A 25,113-nucleotide genomic window follows, 5' to 3' on the forward strand; every position below is an offset into this window, starting at 1 on the left:
TGGATACTGCTTTACTGCGACACTGCTCCTAGTAGATGTACTCAGTGGTGGGGAGGGTTTGGCTGTGTTGGACTGGACTGTCTCTACCACTTTCTGTAGGCTTTTCCGTTCTAGGGCATTGGTGTTTCCATTCCAGGCTGTGATGCAATCTGTCAGGGTACTCTCCACTATGCAAATTTTTGGTGGCATGCCAAATCATGCAAACTTCTAAGACATTGTGCTTTTATTCTTGTGGTGGATTATATGATCTTTTAAGTTAATTTTGTCTTTATTTTAAAAATGTTGTTACTTAAGCATGATAGTACAGCAAACTCAGAATACTGTGGCTGTGCCAACTCTTTAAAAGAACTTTCTTCCCAAACAATTTCTTCTCCTGGTCCAGTTCCTTTTCAAAACCAATTCAGGCAGTAAAATCCGTGTTTGTTGCTTTTATTTTTAGAAAAATCTCAGTCTCCTTTACATGTTGGTACCAAAGACATAGGTAGAAAGAGGGAGGAGGTCCTGAAGAGAGAATTCAGGGAGTTGGGTAGGAAAAGCAGGACCACCAGGGTAGTAATCTCAGGATTGCTGCCTGTGCCACGTGCTAACAAGCGCAAGAAGAGCATGATCAGGCATATTAATGCTTGGCTGAGAGACTGGTGTAGGGGACAGAGCTTCAGGTTGCTGGATCATTGCAGTCTCTTCTGGAGGGGTGTGGGGGGAGATACAACCTGTACAAAAAGGATGGGTTACACCTGAACCTAAAGGGGTCCAATATCCTAGAAGGCAGGTTTAATAGAGCTGTTAGGGTTAAAACTAATTTGGCAGGGGGGGTGGGAACCAGAGTGATAAGGCTGAGGAAGGGGAAGGGCATTAAATTATAGATAGCCTGCAACAGAAAGGGCAGGCAGGAGATGAGGCATAATCACAGCCAGTGGGATGAGTTACGGGGCAATAGAGGTGTGGTGCAACAAATGCTGGACGGTAAGTGTTATATTTGAACGCACGCAACATAAGGAATAAAATAGACAATCTTGAAATTCAGCTACAGATTGGCAAGTATGACATTTTTGGCCATCTCTGAAACTTGGCTAAAGGATGGCTGCCTTTGGGAGTTGAATGTCCAAGGATATACGATGTATCGGAAAGATAGGATAGTAGGCGGAGGGGATGGTGTGGCCCTGTGTATAAGAAATAATATTAACTCATTAGAAAGGGATGATATAGGATCGGAACTTGTAGAGTCTCTATGTGTTGAGTTAAGAAATGGCAAAGGTAAAAGGACCCTAATGGCAGTTGTATACAGGCCTCCAAGCAGCAGCCGGGATGTGGATTACAAATCACAGCAGGAGATTGAAAAGGCGTATCAGAAGGGCAATGTCATGACAATTAAGACCTACAAGTATCTGGGAGTACAGTTAGACGAGAAGCTAGACTGGACTGCCAACACAGATGCCTTGTGCAGGAAGGCACAGAGTCGACTGTACTTCCTTAGAAGGTTGGCGTCATTCAATGTTTGTAGTGAGATGCTGAAGATGTTCTATAGGTCAGTTGTGGAGAGCGCCCTCTTCTTTGTGGTGGCGTGTTGGGGAGGCAGCATTAAGAAGAGGGACGCCTCACGTCTTAATAAGCTGGTAAGGAAGGCGGGCTCTGTCGTGGGCAAAGTACTGGAGAGTATAACATCGGTAGCAGAGCGAAGGGCGCTGAGTAGGCTACGGTCAATTATGGAAAACCCTGAACATCCTCTACATAGCACCATCCAGAGACAGAGAAGCAGTTTCAGCAACAGGTTGCTATCGATGCAATGCTCCTCAGACAGGATGAAGAGATCAATACTCCCCAATGCCGTTCGGCTTTACAATTCAACCGCCAGGAGTAAGATATGTTAAAGTGCCGGGGTTAGGACTCAATGTATTTAAGTAAACTACTTAAGAACTTTTTAAAAGCTATTATTAATGCTTTTTGAGAGGGTGATTTTAGATGCATATCATATTTTTACTGAGTTAAGTATTGTATGTAATTAGTTTTGCTACAATAAGTGTATGGGACATTGGAAAAAATGTTGAATTTCCCCATGGGGATGAATAAAGTATCTATCTATCTATCTATCTATCACTGGGGATTTTAACCTGAAAGTGGATTGGGAAGACCTGTTCCGTAGTGGATCTCAAGAAAGAGAATTTGTAGAATGTCTAAGGGATGGCTTTTTAGAACAGTTTGTCGTTGGGCCCACTAGGGGATTAGCTGTGCTGGATTGGGTGTTGTGCAATGATCCGGAGGTGATAAGAGAGCTTAAGGTTAAGGAACCCTTAGGGAAAAGTGATCACAATATGATCGAACGCAAACACGAGAAAATCTGCACATGCTGGAAATTCAAGCAACACACACAAAATGCTGGTAGAACGCAGCATCTATAGGAAGAAGTACAGTCGATGTTTCTGGCCAAGACCCTTCCAATATGATCAAGTACACTTTGAAATTTGAGAAGGAGAAACTAAATTTCAATGTGTTAGTATTTCAGTGGAATAAAGGAAATTACAATGGCACGAGAGGAGAACTGGCAAAGTTGACTGGAAAGGGACACTTGCAGGAAGGACAGAGCAGCAATGGCTGGAGTTTCTGTGAAAAATAAGGGAAGTGCAAAACAGATTATATTCCAAATAAGAAGAAATTTTCAAATGGAAGAAGGACACTTCCATGGCTGACAAATGAAGTCAGAGCCAAAGTAAAAGCAAAAGAGAGGGCATACAAGGAAACCAAAGCTAGTGGGAAGGTAGAGGATTGGGAAGCTTTTAAAAACTTGCAGAAGGAAACTAAGAAGGTCATTAGGACAGAAAATATGAATTATGAAAGGAAGCTGGCGACTAATATCAAAAAGATACTAAAAGCTTTTTTAAGTATATAAAAGATAAAAGAGAGTTGGGGGTAGATCTAGGACCTATAGAAAATGACGCTGGAGATATTGTAATGAGAGATGCAGAGATGGCAGAGGAACTGAACGTATATGTACAATGTCCGGTGTATGTTACTAAAAAGGGCTTCTTTGGTTTGTTACGAGTAGGAATGTTTCTTTGTCTGTTAAATGTTTCTCTCGCCGTTGTTTCGCTTTAGAATGGCTGATATGGTAATTGTATTCATTTGTTAATCAATGGGGAATGTTATTGTGTTTTGTGAGGCTGGGAAATTGGGGGAGGGGTTGCGCGGGCTTGGGGGTGAAGGGAGTCGGCAGGAGAGACGGACGAGGAAGGTGGACGGGCACTGGACGGCTCGTAGGACCACCGGGTGGTCTCAAGGGTGACGACGTGGCTGTCGGATGATTCATTGATTGAGCTCCTACGATGTGCACTACACTGACTGAACTTTGATAAGTTGGCACCTTTTGTTTTTTTCTTTCCTTGTATATATATATATTGTATTGCCTAATACTTCTTTAGTTAATGTTAGTAAATTCTATAAAGTGTATGTCATATCGGTATTTGGTGTGAAGTTGATACGGTGAGCGGCGCGAGGCATAAACTCGATTCTCACAGCACCTGCGTGTACGGGAGGTGGGTTGGTGTGTGGCTGGATCTCCTTTTTCCCTAGACATAATCCAGCCTGTTGGGTAAGTGTTACACATATTTTGCATCAGTCTTCACAGTGGAAGACACCTGCAGTATACCGGACATTCAAGAGTGTCAGGGAAGTGAAGGATGTGCAGTGAAAATTACAGCTGAGAATGTGCTGAGAAAGTTTAATGGTCTGAGGGTGGATAAATCTCCTGGACCTGATGGAATGCACCCTTGGGTTCTGAAGGAAGTAGCTGGAGAGATTGCAGAGGCATTGACAATTATCTTTCAAGAATCGATAGATTTTGACATTGTACCGGATGACTGCAAAATTGCAAATGTTAATCTGCTATTTAAGAAGGGTGGGAGGCAGCAGAAAGGAATCTATAGACCTGTTAACCTGACATCAGTGGTTGGCAGGTTGTAGGAATTGATTGTTAGGGGTGAGATTATGCAGTACCTGGAGGCCAGTGTTAAGATGGGTCAAAGCCAGTGTGGTTTCCTGAAAGGAAAACCCTGCCTGACTAACCTACTGCAATTTTTTGAGGAAATTACTAGCAGGGTAGACAAAGGAAATGCAGTAGATGTGGTGTACTTGGATTTTCAGAAGACCTTTGATAAGGTGCTGCGCGTTAGGCTGCTTAGCAAGAGCCCATGGAATTACAGGGGAGTTACTAGCATGGTTGGAGCATTGGGTAATCGGTAGAAAACAGAGATGGAGGAGCGGGTAGTGTTGAGGAAACAGAGAGCCTGCAGAGAGACTGAGATATTTGAGGGAATGGGCAAAGAAGTGGCAAGTGAAATACAATGTTGGAAAGTGTATGGTCATGCACTTTGGTAGAGAAAATAAACAGACAGACTATTATTTAGATGGAGAGAGAATTCAAAATTCAGAGATGCAAGGAGATTTGGGAGTCCTTGTGCAAGGTATCCTAAAGGTTAACCTGCAGGTTGAGTCAGTTGTGAAGAAGGTGAATGCAATGTTGGCATTCATTTCTAGAGGTATAAAATATAAAATCAGGGATGTGGTGTTGCGGCTCTATAAGGCACTTGTGAGACCACACTTGGAGTGTTGTGTGCCGTTTTGGGCTCCTTATTTTGGAAAGGATATACTGACATTGGAGAGGGTTCAGAGAAGATTCATGAGAATGATTCCAGGAATGAAAGGGTTACCGTGTGAGGAACATCTGGGAGCTCTTGGGCTGTATTCCCTGGAGTTCAGGAGAATGAGGGGGGATCTCATAGTAACATTCCGAATGTTAAAAGGCCTAAACAGATTAGATATGACAAAGTTATTCCCCTTGGTAGGGGATTCTGGGACAAGAGGGCACGACTGCAGGATTGAAGGACATCCATTTAGAACAGAGATGTGGAGAAATTACTTTAGTCGGACGGTGATAAATCTGTGGAATTTGTTACCAAGAGCAGCTTTGGAGGCCAAGACGTTGGGTGCATTTAGGGCAGAGATAGATAGGTTCTTGATTAGCCAGAGCGTCAAAGGGTATATGATGAAAGCAGTGGAGTGGAAATGACTGGAAGAATTAGATCAGCCCATGATTGAATGGCAGAGCAGACTCACTGGGCTGAATGGCCTAGTTCTGCTCCTATATACCTTGTGGTCTTTAGCTTCCCATGACCATTTGTCAAAGGAGCAGAATTAGGCTTTGAGTCTTCTCCACTATTCAATTACTATGATATGCTATCCCCCTTAACCCCATTTCCTCCTTTCTTTCCTTTAACCTTTGATGCCCTTACTAATCAAGAACCTATCAACCTCTGCTTTATATATACTCAATGATTTTCCCTCTACAGCCGTCTTTGGCAAGTTGCATTACAGGTCCAGAGCCATCAACCTCTCCTCGTACATTAATCTTTTCAATCCTGGGATCATTCTTGTGAACCTCCTCTGGGCCCAACACCAGCACTTCCTTTCTTAGATAAGGGGCACAAAATTGCTCACAATACTCCAAATGATGTCCGACCCAGTGCCTTATAAAACCTTTATATCGTTGCTTCCTTTATACTTATTCAAAATCCTTAATCTATGATCTTTTCTATTCATAAAAGTAAAGCTTTGATTGACCCCCTTAACTAATTCTGCTCTGAGAAGAAAGAAAACTTCTATTTGTAATGTACGTTAGATTCTGATATGTTAATCCAAGGTTCTTTCAAAAGCCAACAAGGAAACACAGAACTTGTTGCTTCACGACTATTTTATTAAGCATTGATGGAACAAAGGAAAATTGAAATGGACAATGATGGAGGTCTATTGAGTGAAAGGACTGAAAAAAGAATTAAGATAATGCTGCCTTGCAGGCAACTATTTTTATACCTATAGATAAGAAAGAAATCCATTCAAATTTGTAGATAAGTCAACCAATTAAAAAGCCCCTATCAAATAAATGCAGCACCAAGAGAGGCTTCCTGAATCATGCCAGTATAAGCCCTAGGGGACACATTGAACAACTACAAATACATGTTGTATTGTGACTACAAGGAAGCATATTGAACTGTTACGTGCAAAAGAATTACTTAAAACACAAGCAGATAATTAATTGTTAATTTGCAAAGAAAATAACAAATCCAACATGTACTTGCCCTCTGCCCCTGTTCCTTTGTTTATAGTTCATGGTTCAAGTTTAATTGTCATTCAACCATACACGAATACCCATGAATACAACCGAACAAAACAGCGTTCAAAAGTTGATTTATTATCAATGTATGCCATATACAATTCTGAGATTCCTCTTCTCCAGTTAGCCACGAAACAAAGAAAACCATAGAAGTGAGTTCAAAGACAAACGGCGAACACATCATCCACACACAAAAAAAAAGCAATAAGATCATAACCTCACCCGTCCCCACACAAAATGCAACAAACCCTCCAGGGCCAAAAAACAAACCACAGTAACATGGTTCCAACGGTCATACACTGCACAAAGCACATAGAGCACGTATAAGTTAGCAAGCACGTAAGATATCAGTAAAATATAGAGTTGTGGCGACCCACTTTCTGTGCAGGCGAACCGGCTCACAAATAGCCAGCGCGCGGGGGGGGGGAGAGACTTTGGTAATGCACCTCTGATGTCATTTCCACCCAGAGAGGGCGGGCGCTAGGGATTAAATGCCAGCGCCGCAAAGTTTGAATGAACTAGTCTCGAAACGACTTACCAACTGTATGTCGTTATTTTAGCGCTGTGTGTAGCACATCACTACATTGGTGACCCCGACGGTCCAAACGGGATTTGGACCAAAGATGACCGACTCTTCTTCTGTTCACGCAGTTTCGCTAAAACTGCCGACTTTCTGGACGCTGCGACCACGCGTGTGGTTTAGCCAAGCAGAAGCCCAGTTCCAGATTCGGCAGATATCCTCTGATTCCACGCGTTACTACCACGTGGTGAGCGCCCTTGACCAGGAGACGGCCACACAGGTTGCGGATTTCATACAGTCGCCCCCGGAAGAAGGCAAATATGAAGCATTCAAAGCGCTGCTCATTGAGACCTCTGGCCTCTCACGGCGTGAGCGGGGTGCCCACCTGCTTCACCTGGACAGTTTGGGAGACAGACTGCCATCAGCATTGATGAACGAGATGCTGTCCCTGGCTGACGGACACAAGCCCTACCTCATGTTCGAGCAAGCGTTCCTAGAGCGACTGCCCGAGGACATACATCTGCTGCTGGCCGACGCAGATTTCAGCGACCCCCGGAAGGTGGCGGCCCGGGCAAACATGCTGTGGAAAGCCAAGAGGGACAACGTGGCGTCCGTCGGTCAGATTACCAGGCCACGCGCCAACAGTGGACCAGACCAGGCCCGGCAGGGGGGTGCACACAACACAGAGGCAGGAGTGAGGAGGCCAGCGAACAGTGGTGTTTCTACCACCAGCGGTGGGGCACAAAAGCCCACCGTTGTCGCCCGCCCTGCCAGGGCCAGCTGCCACTAATGACTATGGCGGCTGGCCACCAGGACAGCCTCTTGTACGTCTGGGACAAACAGTCAGGACGCCGCTTCTTGGTCGACACCGGAGCGGAGATCAGCGTCTTTCCCCTGACAGGGTACGACACCCGCAACAGGAAGCCAGGGCCCACCCTGAGGGCCGCAAACGGCAGCACGATACAGACCTAAGGCACCTGCACAGTGCAGCTGCAGTTCGGCGCCAGCCGGTTCACGTGGGACTTCACACTGGCAGCCGTGGCCCAACCACTCCTGGGGGCGGACTTCTTGCGAGCTCACAGCCTGCTGGTCGACTTGCAAGGGAAAAGACTGGTACATGCCGAGACTTTCCAGACGTTCTCCCTGGGTGAAGCCAAGTTGCCAGCCCCACACCTGGACTCCATCACGCTGTCGGACAACGAATTCACCAGAATCCTGGTGGACTTTCCATCGATTCTGGCACTGCAGTTCACGGCAGCCATGCCTAGACATGGGGTACAGCACCACATTCCAACCCAGGGACCACCCCTCCACACCCGCGCACGAAGGCTCCCCCCAGAAAAGCTCCGCCTGGCGAAGGAGGAGTTCAAGAGGATGGAGGAATTGGGGATCGTACGGAGGTCCGACAGCCCATGGGCCTCCCCCCTGCACATGGTGCCCAAAGCAGCCGGGGGTTGGAGACCATGCGACGACTACCGCAGACTGAACGAGGCTACCTCTCCAGACCACTACCCCGTGTCGCACATTACAGGACTTTGCAGCAAACCTGCACGGGGCAAGAATCTTTTCCAAAGTAGACCTCGACTGGGGGTACCATCAAATCCCGGTGCACCCTGAAGACATCCCCAAAACAGCACTCATCACCCCGTTCGGCCTGTTCGAGTTCCTCCGAATGCCGTTCGGCCTGAAGAATGCCGCACAGACGTTACAGCTGCTAATGGACGCGGTGGGACGCGACCTGGACTTTGCGTTCATCTATTTGGACAACATCCTTATAGCCAGCAGTTGTCGTCAGGAGCATCTGTCCCACCTCCGCCAGCTCTACTCCCGCCTGAGTGATTTCGGCTTCAAGATCAACCCAGCCCAATGCCAGTTCGGTCTCGATACCATCGACTTTCAGGGCCACAGGATTACCAAAGACGGGGCAACACCTCTGCCCGCCAAGGTAGACGCGATCTGCCACTTTGCCCGGCCCAACACGGTCAAAGGCCTGCAGGAGTTCGTTGGTATGGTGAACTTATACCACCGTTTCCTCCCCTCAGCAGCCCATATCATGCGCCCTTTGTACACCCTGATGTCGGGTAAAGGCAAGGACATTACTTGGGATGAGGAGGCTGCGGCTGCTTTCGTTAAAGCCAAGGAAGCCTTGGCAGATGCCGCGATGCTGGTGCACCCCAGAATGGACGTTCCGACCACCCTCACGGTGGACGCATCCAACACAGCAGTCGGTGGGGCGCTGGCAACCCCTGGCGTTCTTCAGCAAGCACCTACAACCACCCAAACTCAAGTACAGTGCTTTCGACCTGGAGCTGTTGGCACTGTATCTGGCAATCCGGCATTTCAGGTACTTCTTAGAAGGCAGGCCGTTCACCACGTTCACGGACCACAAACCGTTGACCTTCACGTTCACGAAGGTGTCCGATCCTTGGTCAGCTTGCCAGCAGCGACATCTGTCCTACATCTCCGAGTACACGATGGACATCCAGCACGTCTCGGGAAAGGACAACGTCCTGGCGGATGCACTCTCCAGACCAGCTGTCCAGGCCCTGTCCCTGGGGGTGGACTATGCAGCACTGGCGGAGGCGCAGCAGGCAGACGACAAGATGCCCAGCTACAGGACCGCAGTCTCGGGTTTGCAGCTGCAGGACTTTCTCGTAGGCCCAGGTGAGAGGACCCTCCTGTGCAACGTGGCTACCGGCCAACCTCGCCCCATCGTCCCGGCAGCCTGGAGGCGGCGAGTTTTCGACTCCATACACGGTTTGGCGCACCCATCTATCAGGACAACCGTCCGGCTAGTCTCCAGCAAGTTCACGTGGCACGGACTTCGCAAGCAGGTCAGTGAATGGGCCAGAACGTGCGCGCAGTGCCAAACAGCCAAGGTGCACAGTAAAGCCCTGCCGCAGCAGTTCGAACCCACCCACCAGAGGTTCGACCACATTCATGTGGATATCGTAGGCCCCCTACCAGTGTCCCGAGGAGCGCGGTACCTCCTAACTATGGTAGACCAGTTCACGAGGTGGCCAGAGGTGGTCCAGCTCACCGACACATCTGCCGATTCCTGCACCCGAGCACTGATCGCAACCTGGGTAGCACGCTTCCGGTTACCGGCCCACATTACCTCTGACAGAGGCTCCCAGTTCACCTCTAGCCTGTGGTCGGCTGTGGCCAGCCTGTTGGGAGCACAGCTGCACCACACAACTGCCTACCACCCACAGTGGAATGAACTGGTAGAACGCTTCCACCATCACTTGAAGTCGGCTCTCATGGCCCGCCTGAGAGGACCTAACTGGGTGGACGAGCTTCCCTGGGTCCTGCTTGGAATTCGTACAGCACCCAAGGAGGATCTGCACGCCTCGTCGGCTGAGTTGGTGTACGGTGCGCCCTTGGCCGTCCCGGGAGAGTTGATACCAGCCCCAAGGGGGCAAGAGGAAGAACCCGCAGCAGTCCTGTACAGGCTACACGAAAGGCTCGGCAACCTGGCCCCCGTACCAACTTCACAGCACAGACGGACCCCGACCCATGTACCCAAAGACCTGCAGAACTGTGAGTTTGTGTTTGTACGAAGGGGCAGACACTGGGCACCGCTATAGCGGCCATACGAGGGGCCGTTCAAGGTGATCAACAACAACAGGTTCACGTACGATTTGGACATTGGGGGGAGAGAGGAGGTTTCATGGTGGACCGACTCAAACCAGCCCATGTGGACGGCGCAGCCGGTCAAGGTTCAGGCACCGCGGCGCAGAGGCAGACCTCCCAAACAGAGGCTGATCCAGACTGTGGACATTGGGGGGGGTGTATCGCCAGTTCTGGGGGGAGGGTTATGTGGCGACCCACTTTCTGCGCAGACGAACCGGCTCACAAATAGCCAGCGCATGGGGGGAGACTTTGGTAATGCACCTCTGGCATAATTTCTGCCCGGAGAGGGCGGGCACTAAGGATTAAATGCCAACGCCGCGAAGTTTGAATAAACTAGTCTCGAAACGACTTACCGATTGCGTGTCGTTATTTTAGCGCTGTGTGTAGCACATCGCTACAGAGTCACACTAAATGTATTATTTAGTATTGTAGTACAAGATTCTAAGGCCATGAATGTTACAAAAATGTGCAGTTGAACACAACATGACTCGTCTTCTACTGATAGCTTTGGAGGGCTGTGGGGGGGTGGCGGCAGCATTGACTCCAGCTTGGATGCCATGCCACACTGCCTCCAGTGGAACGCAGCAACTCAGACACTGCTGTCTCGGCGGCTGTACACAGCCAACACCGCAGCTGAAGGCCTGGTCCTTGATAATGACCGAAGCCACGCAGCTCCACACTCTCCACCTCTGCCATTCGCTAACAAATCAGTAAATCGGACTTGCAGCATTCTATATTAATGATGTCCAACAGGGTCTTACAATCACAAGATAAGTAACTAAGATGATCGCTTATGGTTAGAGTGCACAATGCCTTTGTGCAATGACACGATCTGCACCAAGCTCAACTTCTTCAGTTTCTTTGCCAATGATCAACTTGCTGATAGCGTACTTGACGTTATTGATGTCCAACAGGATCTTGCAATTGTTTTTTTAAAAATGTTCAAAAGGACAACAGCACCTATAGTTGACCCCGTAAAAGCTGATGCAATCAAACGTGCTGCCATCTTACTGGAAGTTTATAAAACTGAAGATCATTTTTTAATGCAATCTCCTTGACCTGTCCTGGCACATATAGAGCCAAATGTGCCAAAAAATAAAAAAGTGGTCAAATCTGCAATTGTAATTTGCCTTCAGTACATGGAAGGTATCCTTCTCTCCTCTCCTCTTTTGCCAATCTTCTCTTGTCTGTGTATTAAACATAGTTTTCTTAATCTCCTGTTCATGCTGCTGACACTTGACTATACTGCTAGATCCAGTTCCAACCAAATCATCAAGTCACACAAAAGTGGTCAGCCTTGTTGGCCAGAAGGAACTACAGTCTGCAAATCAGTGGATCCGGGTGAATCACGGGCAGGGGAAGTTGATGAATTACAAAATAGTGGATTCGAATGAATCAAGGACAGGGGAAGTTGACAAACCAATTGTCTTTGTTTTCCCCCCCATTTTGTGGACTCAGAACAGATTTTTGTTGATTAGAATTGATAATCTAATCAGAGCAATTGAATGTGGACACATGGACCTTCAGGTAATGACCTGCTAAACTTGAGACCATTCTCAGATGAGTAGATAATTATTATGTGAAGTGCCAGACCTACTGAAAAAGCAATCTGTAATTCTGTCTGGGTTGCTGAGTTTAACTGATTTGCACCAGTCAGAGTTGTAAGACACAAATGCACAAGGTTGGGGGGGGGGGGGGGTTGTCATCCTGGACTAGAACTAGTAAGAAGGTGACCTTGAGCCAATGGGATAGAGATCCACCAGATCAACTGATGAGGAACACTATAAGAATCAGGAGCTCCAAATACCTAATGGCGGTAACTCTGCAGGAGACCAACTATTGCGAATGTGAGGTGCCCCAGACACATGGAGATTCAAAACAGGACTACGAGGAACATGCAGCCAGCAACAGAAACTCTTTTTTTTTACTGGTAATGTCTTTTCTGTTCTCTGACTGTTCATGGGAGATCAGGAAAACTTAGTTGGTGTGCACACAAGGTATTTAGTGTATAAATTAATGTACTGGTTATTTTAGAAGTAAAGGTACTTGTCAGTAAGTACAGAGCTCACTGTGCCTCACTTATTATTACAAGGGGTAATTCTTGTAACAGCCTCATCAACAAACACAGTGAGCCGGCATACAGAGAGGAAATAGAGCACTTATAGAATGATGTGAGCCCAACAATTTGAGACTCAATGCAAACAAGACTAAAGAGATGATTGTGGACTTCAGGAAGGTGCAGACTGAACACTCCTCACTGCACAGACACGGGTCCTTGGTGGAGAGACTTTGGAGCACCAGTTTCTGTGAGTACAAATAACAGAGGATCTCACCTGGTCCCTCAACATCACCTCTTTAGTCAAGAAAGCACTTCTTGAGGAGTTTGAGATTCACCCCTTCCCCTGCCCCTTTCTAACCAATTTTTACAGGAGCACCATCGGGAGTGTCCTGACCATCTGGTATGGGAATGCCAAGGCATGTCCTTACAAAAGATAGTGAGGACTGCTCAGAGGATTACTGCAGCTTTCTTCAACCCATCCGATATACTTACCAGGAGTACTGCATTCTCAGGGCTCTTAGCATTGTCAATGCACCATACCATTTGTCCAACAATCTCTTTGACCCCTTACTATCAGACAGGAGGTACCATAGTATTAGGGCAAGAACTGATGGGGAAAAAAGCCTTTTCCTGAGGGAGCAACACTGCTGAACTCCCTGCCACCATGCAGGTTTCAACATGCATGAAGTGCCAGTATTGTTACAGTGTTTACATTTTAACTTGTGACATAAATGTAGCTTATTATTTGTTAATTTATTTGTGGTGGTACTACTTTGTGTTGTGTATTGTGGTCCACAGGAATGCTGATCTGGCAGTAAACAGTTGAAATGAGAATAAATTTGAACTCGTCTCTTCCAGAAGTAGTCCTCTGCTCCATATTAAAGAAGAGCCCCCAAGTCCAACAGCTCATCCGGATATTGAGGTTGTCACTGTAGGCACCAGCACTGAAGAGCCACTCTCACCATCAACCTTCATCGATTCCATCCTTGAGGATAACGATGCCGGCACAACACAACCACAGCCTGAGGACCAATGTCTCAGTGTGGCCTGTCTTGACAAGTAAGGACAAACTATATTAAGTAAAATTCCCTTGCCTTCACAATTCAGTAACTTCAATATTCCTCTCCTTGAGTGGCTGTATATGGTGTTTAGCTGCCATTTACAAGTGAGGCTTACTGAATGATCTGCATACTGTAGGAACACATCTATACATTCAGTGGTCAGTTTATTAGGTACATCTGTGCACCTTGTTTATGCAAATATCTAATCAGCCACTCGTGGCAGCAATTCGGTGTATAAAGGCATGCAGACATGGTCAAGAGGTTCAGTTGTTGTTCAAACCAAACATTGGAAAGGGGAAGAAATGTGATCTAAGTGACTTTGACAATGGAATGATCATTGGTGCCTGAAGGAGTGGTTTGAATATCTCAGAAACTGCTGATCTCCTGGGATTTTCACACACAGCAGTCTGTTTACAAGAATGGTGCAAGAAACAAAGCACATTGGCAGTTTAGTGGGTGAAAATGGCTTGTTAATGAGCGAGGTCAGAGCAGAATGACCAGACTGGTTGAATCTGACAGGAAGGTGACTGTAACTCAAATAACCACATGTTACAACAGTAGTGTGCAGAAGAGCATCTCTGAATGCACAACACATCGAACCTTGAAGTGGATGATCTACAGCAGCAAAAGACCATGGACATACACTCACTGGTCATCTCATTAGGTACCTCCTGTACCTAATAAAGTGGCCACTAAGTTTATATTTAACTCTGTTGTGTGTTTGAAGATGGGGTGAAAAATAAACAAGCTTTAATTTTCCTGCAGTCTTACTGGAAATGTACATTAATGGTCTTTGGACCAGGCTGAACTTGGATCAATCCATTAGAGAATGACAAACACGTGAGGCGTACATGACTAACAAGTGTGGAATAGGCTTGGCCATCAAGGGAGCAGAACTATACCCTAGCAGTTACTGGCATTGAGAGCACAGGAATTGGGAAAGACAGGAAAGCGAGCCTTCATCTAACCCTGGATTTATTTATTGAGATACAATGCGGAATAGGCCCTTCAAGCCACAGCACCCATCAGTCCCTCGATTTAACTCTAGCCTAATCGCTGGACAATTTACAATGATCAATTAACCTACTAACTGTTAAGTCTTTGGATTGTGGGAGGAAACTAGAGTGCCCAGAGGAAATCCACAGGGTCACAGGGAGAACATACAAACTCTTTACAGGCAGTGGCGAGAAGTGAGCCCAGGACACCGGTACTATAAAACGTTGTACTGTGGTTGATAGGCTCTTGATTAACAAGGGTGTTAAAGATTACAGGGGGAAGACAGAAGAATGGGTTTGAGAGGGAAAATATATCAGCCATGATGAAATGACGGAGCAGACTCAATGGGCCGAATGGCCTAATTCTGCTCCTATGTCTTATGGTGTTATGGGTGTGGAGAGACCTTGGAATGTGTGGTGCTGGTTAAAAGATATGATCCAAGGCATACTCCGCTGAGGTTCCTCACAAGCACTTCACACCGGCTGTGTAATTGAAATACACCAATGAACTTCGCTTTGCAACAGAGGCCCATTAGGCCCATTGCATTGATACCAGATAGATGTACCCAACTCACTTCCTGTCACTTGATATCAAAATCGACAGCTGAGGGTTCTTCAGGTACACTTGGAGGTGTGGAAGTTGCAGCAAGGTGAGGGTTAAGTAGGGTGCAGTCAACCCAAAAAAGAAAAGTCTTCCAAGTGCATAGCTTTTCTTTCCACAAATGGTATATGGAGACTAGATAAGAATGTACCAGAAAGATTCAAGGAACACACCCCAACTCAGAGGTAATTACTAACTTCAAAGTATTCCTCCCAGTTTCACCTGTCACCTTGTGTTTCATTCTGCCCTTCCTCACCTTTTAAATCTATGCCTCGAATTTTTTTTTCCAGTTTGCCAAAGAGTCTCGGCCTGAAATGTCGACTGTACTTTTTTCTATATATTCTGCCTGGCTTGTTGAGTTCACCCAGCATATTGTGGTGTGTGCGTGGATTTCCAGCACCTCTTGTTTGTAACTTTAAAGTACTGGTCGATCTTTGAGACTTTCCCAGTAGATCCCAAAAAAAAGAAAAATAAATACACAAATACTGTTGTAATGTGAGCATTATAAAAATAAGTAACACTAATTTGAATAATGGTAATATAGCAATACTCCCGCTACGGAAAGCTGTTTGGTAAAGAGAGGTAGTTTCCGGGGTTGTGGGGTTTTACTTCCGTTCTTTCAGCCCGGTGCGCATGTGTGTATAGCCCCTCCGCCATGCACCACGGTTCAGTGAAAACCTCTATGTTAAATATTGGTTTTGCTGTCCCAGATAAAGTTGTTCCTTTGGGCATGAAGTTGTCGAGTGGTCCTTTTTCAAAGTAGAAGTTACTACAAGTAAATTATGCCTGATAAACCTTTTGATGCAAAAGCAAATTTAACCCCTAGAGCGCATATGTGAGTCATTTTTAACCCACACTTAGTTGCTTTCCCTGGTTATTGTGTTTCTCTTGTTCCACTGCCCAGCGTCGTGCGTCACATGTGTGCTGACATCATGTGACTGCTGTATTTTTTCAGCGTAGCTTGTGCTGCATCAAAGTGACCGATCAGATTAGATAAGAGTACAGACTGTCGCAAACATCAATACACGGCACTCACTGGTGATATCCTGCAAGGTAGCTAGCTAGCATGGCGGAGGCTCCACGAAAGAAGGCGAAAATGTACAAATTCCATCCAGAATGGGAAGAGGAATTTCTGTTTACCTTGGTGAAAGACAAGTGTGTACGTATGTTGTGCCACCAATCACAAGCACTGACGAAGAGAGGGAATGTGGAGCAGCACCACAATACCAACCACCAGAAATTTAGACACCTACCCCCCAAAGAGCGCAATCCGTGCCAGGAAAGCTGAGGAGCTGAAATCGGGGTTGAAGGCCCAGCAGTTGTTTTTCACAGAACATCCTGCACAATACATACTGCTTGGCCCTGCAACAGTGACAAGGAGGGCAGAGTCACTGTCAGAGGACGCAGATCGACAAGTGTTAAAGGACTTGTCACTCTGTGAATATTTTTCACTACAGTTCGATGAATCCCTGGATGTAATGCAAACAGCTCAGCTTGTTGTATTTGTCAGAATGGCTTTCCAGGACTTTACAACAAAGGAGGACTTCGTCACTCTTTTGCACTTAAAGGAGAGAACGAGAGATGAGGATATTTACAATGAGTTTAAAAACATATCCGTGAAAATGACATCCCCATTCATAAACTGGTGGCAATTACTATTGATGGGGCCCCAGCAATGGGCGATGTGCGCGTTGGTTTTATAGTACTGTGCCATAATGACCCTAATTTTCCCGACTTCCTGGATTATCACTGTGTGATTCATCAGCAGGCCTTGGCTGGGTCATGGACTTTTCTCATGTAATGACACTGGTGGTCAAACTGATAAACTTGATTCGAGCAAAAGCGCTTCAGCAACGCTTATTCGAGGTGTGATTGGATGAGCTCGATACCACTTACAGAGACTTAATTCTTCATGCTGATGTTCGGTGTTTGAGTCGTGGCAAAGTGCTGCAACGATTTGCTGACTTGCTGCCTGAGATATAAAGACTTCTCTGTCGACAAGAAACGAGGAACACAAGGAACTGTCAGATGATGCGTAGTTACTGGATTTAGGGTTTCTGACAGACCTAACGGCTAAATTAAATGCACTTAACAACGAGCTTATGGGAAAAGACCCAACACCTGCCCCACATGATAAGAGCAGTAAATGCATTTCAGGCCAAGCTCGGTGTTTGGATTTCAAATTTAAAGAACAGGAGCCTGACACATTTTCCCAACTTGGAGAAAATGTTACAGGCCATCAAGAAAAATGCTTTTTGCCCTAAGCAGTACTGTGCTTACCTAGACAAGCTAGACAATAGAGTTCGATCGGCGTTTTGGGGAGTCAAACCTCATGAAAGATATTGCTGCATTTATTTCAAACCCATTTCTGTCGATCGATATAGAACAGATAGCAGCCAAATTCCGGCAAGTATTTGGTGTGCCAAGTGATATTGAAATGGAAATACCGGTAATTGATTTGCAAAATGACAACAAGCTTAAAGCAAGATCAAGGGACGGTGACTTTTGGGGGCTTGTCAGCAGGGAGAAGTCTCCTCATCTCACCACGGGTGCACTAAAAGTCAGTGCCTACTTCGGGTCAACTTATCTGTGTGAAATTGCATTTTCACAGATAAAAATTATTAAATCTAAGTACAGGAGCTATCTTACTGACAGACACCTCACAGGCTGTCTCAGACTGGTTGTCTGTAGTTATGAGCCAAATTTCAGGGAACTAGCAGAAAGTATTCAGCCCTAGTCATCACACTGAGTGCAACAGTCAATTTTTATTAATTTATTTTTTGTGTTGAAATAAAATTAAATAATGAAACTTAGAATTAAACGTATCAAGTATTGTAATATTCTTAAAGAAAGACAGCTATGGCCTGTTTGATATGCTAGATACAGTGTTTTCTTGGTTGAATTAATTTGAAAGTTTGACAAAAGCATTTGATGTAATTCAAATACAATTAGCCCAGATAAAAGGCCTCAAGTTGGAAGTACAATCTGAGCTGTTGTTTCTCTAAATGATTTAGTAAGTAGATCTTGCCTTTCACCAAGGCTGAGGTAGGGGATCTTGGGCTTAAAAAGGTTAGTGACCACTACTTTAAGTTATCATCAGTTGTCTGCTTGTAGTGTCTATTGACTTAACACCTGTATTGTGAATGGCGATTGATCTTGCAAGTAAGGAATTTGAATGTATAGCTTACAAAAGGATAACATCAGTTACTGCTAGTCAGTTCTGTATAAAAATGGAATTTCTCTGTTAAATCTTCAGAACAGACAGACAGACATACTTTATTGATCCCAAGGGAAATTGGGTAACAGGCCAGGCTGTTCTTGTGCACAACTAGTAAATAAATTATGGTTGTGAAATGAGTGCAAGTTTTCAGAATCTAGTTAATTGGCAATGGCAGACACATTTGTTTTTAAATGTGACCATTTCTTACTCCATCGGCATTTTAAACAGTGAGTTTTAAAACCTTTCTTCATTTCCCCTACTCCTACCAAGTACTGTCCCCTTTGATTTTTGACCCACGACTTAGGGAGCTACTTTCTTTTCTGGTCCTCTCAATATTATACACCTTGGTTATCTTCCTCTGTTACCATTAAAACAACCTCCACCTTCTCTTCTTCCTTCAAGTTAAAATTCTCCAGTCCCAGTAACATTGTTGTAAATCTCATGTATAATCAAGTTCAAGTTCAATTGTCTTCCAGTGGGAGCCTGCCTGCAGGGCTTGGTATGCCCATCATTCCTCTGTTCTCTCCCACTCCCCCTCCAGCATCTCTTCTTTCCATGGGTGGCTGTAATAAGTAACAAAGAGGCATGAGGTCCTGGTCTGTGCACCAACTGAGGCCAAGCAGCTCCCACACTGTCTGACTCATCAATTAACCTGATTTCCAGTGTCCAACTGTGATCACTAAAAAATTTAAGACAAACATTTGCAGCATTTGTCAGACCCATAGAGGACGCTGCAGCCAAGCGTGTCATCATCTTAACAGGAGCCCGTTTGACATTGTTGTTAAATCTGTACAGTTTAGCTCTTCCCTAACAAGTGTTGTGTTGCTTGCTGTTCTCCTCATCTTTTATTTGGTGTCTCACTTTACTGGCTTTTTACCCACATCTTGCCCTCCTGCCCTTTAAGGATTTGGAGATACAATTCCAAGATATTCACCTCCTGTTCCTCCACTGACCTCAGAATCTCATGTCGCTGTAACATATCTATAACCCTTCGCTTAAGTGGTGCTCCCCAAATACATTGCCCCACATTTTGGGATTATTATATTTTCTGTCCATTTGGACAGATCATCAAGCCACAGCTGGATGAAGTAGTGAAGAAGGCGTATAGTATGCTTAGAGTCATAGTGCACTACAGCACACAAGAAGGCTCTTCAGCCTATCTAGTCCATGCCAAACTGTTAGTCTGCCTACTCCAATCAATCAGCACCTGGACCATAGCCCTCCATACCCCTCCCATCTGTGTGCCTATCTAAACTTCTCTTACATGTTGTAATTGAACCCGCATCCACCACTTCCGCTAGCAGTCCATTTCATGCTCTCACCACCCTCTGAGTGAAGTTTCCCCTTAAATATTTCACCTTTCACCCAAAACGTATGACCTCTATTGGCCAGGGCATAGAATATAGAGCTGGCTATCATGTTATAACTTTGGTTACGCCAGAACTGGAACAGCATGTGTGTTTCTCATTGCATGCTGTATGAAGAATGTGATTGTGCTGGAGAAGATCCAATCACAAACAAGAGAAAATCTGTAGATGCTGGAAATCTTAGCAGTACACACAAAATGCTGGGGGAGCTCAGCAGGCTGCCTAGCCTTCCTAGTTGCTCCAGCATTTTGTGTGTGGTGCTGGAAAAGCTGCTGAGGAGATTCACTAGTATCTTCCCTGGAAGAGAGAATCACTTTATAAAGAGAGACTGAATTGGCTTTGTTTAGTTTCCCTGGAGAAGAGGAACCTGAGGGGTGACCTTATGGGGGTATATAAAGTTTTGAGTTGAATAGATATTAAAAATCTTACACCCATGTTGTAGGTGTCTTAAAAAGAGGGCATAAGAAGAGATCAGTGTTTTCTACACATTTTTTGGTGCACTGCCTAAAGTAGTGGTAAAGGCAGATACTCTCACCACAATTAGGAGGCATTTAGTACTTGAATAGCCAAGTATAGAAGAGCATAAGACATGGGAGCAGAATTAGGCCATTTGGCCCATCGATCTGTAGTTTTGAATGCAGGCTAATGGTGTTAAAGTAATGCAATGGGTGGTACAGACAAGTTGAATAAAGGGCCTGATTCAGTGTTATATGACTGATTTGTGCCCTCACTGCTTACCACTGAGCCAATCTTTAGATCTGATTTGCCATTCCAGAGAATCTCATGTTTCTTCATTTGAATAGCCTCTTATTATAGGATTTTGTAATCCCACATGGGTATTGATTCGTCAAAAAAAAATTCAATTAGGTTAATCTTCCCTTAATAAATACATGCTTACTGTTCCAGATTAAACCCTGTTTTCTCCAAGTCAGAGAGCAAACTTACTATCAAAGTCTATATATGTCACCATATACAATATTGTGCAAAAGGCTGAAGCCATTTTATTGTATGTAGCTAGGGTACTTAAGACTTTTGAATAGTACGGTAGTAATTTTGTATATTGCACTGTACTGCTGCTGCAAAAAACATATTTAATAACATGAGAGATGATAAACCTGATTCCGATACAGATCTCCATTGTGGACTGAGAATGGGAAGGGAGCAGAGAGGGGAGAATCATGGTTGGGAAAAGGGGAAGGAAGAGGGGAGGGAGCAGAAAGCACCAGGGAGACATTATGTAATAATCAATAAACCAATTGCTTGGAATCAAATGATCTTGCCTGGTGTCTCAGGGCTGTGTGTGTTTGCACTAATGCCACCACCCACCCCTGGCACTCCTCTGCCACCTGTCCCATGCCTTCCTGTGGCACTCCAGCCTCTCTATTCTTAACATCCTTTGATTTTGCCTGATTTACAAGCTCACGCTCAGCTCCACAATGATAAATACAATACTGTGGAAGTCTTAGGCACCCTAGCTATACAGTACCTTTAAAAAGTGTTCACCCTCCCTCCCCCTCGGAAGTTTTCATGTTTTATTGTTTTACAACATTGAATCACAGTGGATTTAGTTTGGTTTTTTTTGGAACTGGGGCAACAGAAAAGATGCTTTCGTGTGAAACTGAAAACAAATTTCTAGAAATTGGTTTAAATTTATTAAAATTGTTAAAGACAAAATAATTAATTGTATAATTTTTTCACCCGCTTCAAGTCAGTATTTAGTAGATGCACCTTAGGCAGCAATTACAGCCTTGAGTCTATGTGGTTTATAAAAAACTGATAGCCTCATTTTCCCCTAACTCCAATTAAACACTTTCCTAACTTGTCTGTTCCTATCCCTCTCCAGTGCTATGGTAAAGCAGATAGAATTATGATCACTATCTCCAAAACGCTCTCCCTTTGAGAGATCTGACACCTGACCAGGTTCATTTCCCAAAACCAGATCAAGTACAACCTCTCCTCTTGTAGGCTTATCTACATATTGTGTCAAGAAACCTTGACACAATTTGTACAGGATACAGGAACAGTGGTGTAAATCTAGTCAAGAAGAAAAGAAAAGCTTATGAAAGGTTCAAAAAGCTAGGTAGTGATAGAGTTCTATAAAATTATAAGGCTAACAGGAAGGAACTTAAGAAGGAAATTAGGAGAGTCATAAGGGGCTATGAGAAGGGCTTGGTGGACAGGATTAAGGAAAATCCCAAGGCATTCTACAAATATGTGAAGTGCAATAGTATAAGACATGAGAGAATAGGACCATCAAGTGTGACAATGGGGAAGTGTGTATGGAACCAGAGGAAATAGCAGAGGTATTTAATGAATACTTAGCTTCAGTATTCACTATGGAAAAAGATCTTGACGATTGTAGGGATAACTTACAGCAGACTAAAAAGCTTGAGCATGTAGATATTAAGAAAAAGGATGTGCTAGAGCTTTTGGAAAGCATCAAGTTGGATAAGTCACCAGGACCGGACAAGATGTATCCCAGGCTACAGTGGGAGGCAAGGGAGGAGATTGCTGAGCCTCATCAATGATCTTTGCATCATCAATGGGGACGGGAGAGGCTCTGGAGGATTGGAGGGTTGCGGATGCTGTTCCTTTATTCAAGAAAGGGAGTAGAGATACCCCAGGAAATTGTAGACCAGTGAGTCTTACTTCAGTCGTTGGTAAGATTATGGAGAAGATTCTGAGAGGTAGGATTTATGAACATCTGGAGAGGCATAACATGATTATGAATAGTCAGCATGGCTTTATCAAAGGCAGGTCGTGCCTTATGAGCCTGATTGAATTTTTTGAGGATATGACTAAACACATTGATGAAGGAAGAGCAGTAGATGTAGTGTATATGGATTTCAGCAAGGAATTTGACAAGGTATCCCATGCAAGGCTTATTGAGAAAGTAAGGAGGCATGGGATCCAAGGGGACATTGCTTTGTGAATCCAGAACTGGCTTGCCTACAGAAGGCAAAGTGTGGTTCTAGACAGGTCACATTCTGCATGGAGGTTGGTGACCAGTGGTGTGCCTCAGGGATCTGTTCTGGGACCCCTACTCTTTGTGATTTTTATTAATGACCTGGATGAGGAAGTGGACGGATGGGTTAGTAAATTTGCTGATGTCACCAAGATTGGGGGTGTTATGGATAGTGTGGAGGGCTGTCGGAGGTTACAGCAGGACATTGATAGGATGCAACACTGGGCTGAGAAGTGGCAGATGGCGTTCAACCCAGATAAGTGTGAAGTGATTCATTATGGTAGGTCAAATATGATGGCAGAATATAGTGTTAATGGTAAGACTCTTGGCAGTATGGAAGATCAGAGGGATCTTGGGGTCCGAGTCCATAGGACACTCAAAGCTACTGCACAGGTTGAATCTGTGGTTAAGAAGGCATACAGTGTATTGGCCTTCATCAATCGTGGGATTGAGTTTAGGAGCAGAGACGTAATGTTGTAGCTATATAGGACCCTGGTCAGACTCCACTTGGAGTACTGTGCTCAGTTCTGCTCGCCTCTCTACAGGAAGGATGTGGAAACCATAGAAGAGGTGCAGAGGAGATGTACAAGGATGTTGCCTGGATTGGGGAGCATGCCTTATGAGAATAGGTTGAGTGAACTCGGCTTTTTCTCTTGGAGCGACAGAGGATGAGAGGTGTACAAGATGATGAGAGGCTTTGATCATGTAGATAGTCGGAGGCTATTTCCCAGGGCTGAAATGACTAGCACAAGAGGGCACAGTTTTAAGGTGCGTGGAAGTGGGCATAGAGGAGATGTCAGGGGTAAGTTTTTTATACAGAGAGTGGCAAGTGTGTGGAATGAGCTGGTGGAGGTGGATACAATAGGGTCTTTTAAAAGACTGCTGGATAGGTACATGGAGCTTAGAAAAATAGAGGGCTGTTGTAACCCTAGGTAATTTCTAAGGTAAAGGCATGTTTGGTACAGCTTTATGGGCCAATGGGCCTATATTGTGCTGTAGGTTGTCTGTGTTTCTATATCCTTTGATGTTAAGCTCCCAACTGTGTCCTTCTTTCAGCTCATAGTTATAGCCTTCAGCAGACTGAAGCTCATGGTTCATCTCCAGCTTTTGGTTTGGATATGTCCGGTATGTTCTCGAAGGCACACGCAGGTCTTGATGAACTCTCAGTGACAATTAGTAGATGATTCCCTGAATATTGTCCAGTCCACTGATTGAAACAGTCCTTTGTGTTTTTTCACTTCCCTTCATGCTCCTCATTGCTGGTGCTATAGTCCTCAATCTCTGCTGGTGTGCCAGAAGTAGAAGTACAGCCTGGTGATTGGACCTGCCAAAGTGCAGGCATGGGATGATACGGTAAACATTCTTGATGGTGGTGTAAAAGTCATCAAGTGTGTTGGTGCCTCTGGTTACACAGGTGATGTGATGGTGGTAGTTGGTCAGGCCTCTTCAAGATGGCCTGGTTGAAATCCCCTGGAAATCTCCTGGGAAGGCTTCAGAGTGATTTGTGACTCCTGATCACAGTGCTCAGCTTGTCCAGTGCCTGCCTGACGTTGGCCAGAGGTAGAATGTACACCACTACCAGGATGATTGTAAAAAATTCCCTCAACAGATAAAATGGATGATATTTGACTGCTAGCTGTTCAAGGTCAGGTGAGCAGGACTGAGACAGAACCATCATGTCTGTGTTTACCAAAATAAGTTGATCATAAATCCGCTTCCTCTGGCTTAAAGAGGCTCCGTGGTCCTGACAATGCGGTGGATGAAATGCTTGCTGTCTTGAGGCAAGTTAGGGTGGTGACAAGGTGTTAACTCAGATCCTGTAGGAGGCAAGTTAGGGACCTCGCAGAGATATTTAAATCATCCTGAGCAACAGGTAACATGCCAGAGGATTGGAGAACAGCCAGTGTTGCTCCACTATTCAAGAAAGGTTGTAAAAATAAACCAGGAAGTTGTAGGCCAGTGAGCATGGCATCAGTCATGGGAAAACTGTTGTAAGGTATTCTAAAGAAGCAGATATATGAGTATTTGGATAGACGAGGACTGATTAAGGATAGTCAGCATGGGTTCATGCATGGTAGGTCATGTCTAACCAATCTTACTGAGTTATTGAGGGGGGGTACCAGGAAAGTTGATGAAGGCAAGACAGTGGATGTTATCTACGTGGACTTTGGCAAGGCATTTAACAAGCTCCCACATGGGAGGTTGGTCAAGAAGGTTCAGCATTCAGGATGAGGTAGTAAATTGGATTAGACATTGACTTTGTGGGAGAAGCCAGAAAGTGGTGGTAGATAGTTGCCTCTCTGACTGGAGACCTGTGACTAGTGGAGCACCTCAGGGATCAGTGCTCAATCTGTTGTCGTTCTTCATCAAGAGCAATGATCTGGATTATAATGTGGATAACTGGATCAGTAGATTTGCAGATGATACCAAGATTGAAGATGTAGTGGACCATGAGGAAGACTCAACCTGGACGAACTGGAAAAATGGTAGATAGTGTTTACTGCAGTCAAGGGTGAGGGTTTGCACTTT

The 25,113-nt window shown here is 45.1% G+C and overlaps 1 protein-coding gene across 12 annotated transcripts in view; it reads left to right on the forward strand.

The window, feature by feature from the left end:
- Positions 1 to 25,113, forward strand: part of hsf1 (heat shock transcription factor 1) — a 177,765-nt gene that overhangs the window by 102,905 nt on the left and 49,747 nt on the right. For 8 of the 12 annotated variants that reach the window (XR_012100083.1, XR_012100082.1, XM_073055148.1 and 5 more), the window contains exon 9: positions 13,234 to 13,434. The exons of 3 other annotated variants lie outside the window; for them this stretch is intronic. Coding sequence is in view for 7 of the 9 variants with exons in the window: in XM_073055148.1 (XP_072911249.1) it covers positions 13,234 to 13,434 (201 nt within the window). In the remaining 2 variants the exon portion in view is untranslated. The remainder of the gene's footprint in view (positions 1 to 13,233; positions 13,435 to 25,113) is intronic. One more of the 12 variants, XM_073055151.1, reaches the window with a different exon arrangement.

This window comes from Hemitrygon akajei, chromosome 8 (assembly GCF_048418815.1).
Source record: "Hemitrygon akajei chromosome 8, sHemAka1.3, whole genome shotgun sequence".
Classification (NCBI taxonomy): Eukaryota; Metazoa; Chordata; class Chondrichthyes; order Myliobatiformes; family Dasyatidae; genus Hemitrygon; species Hemitrygon akajei.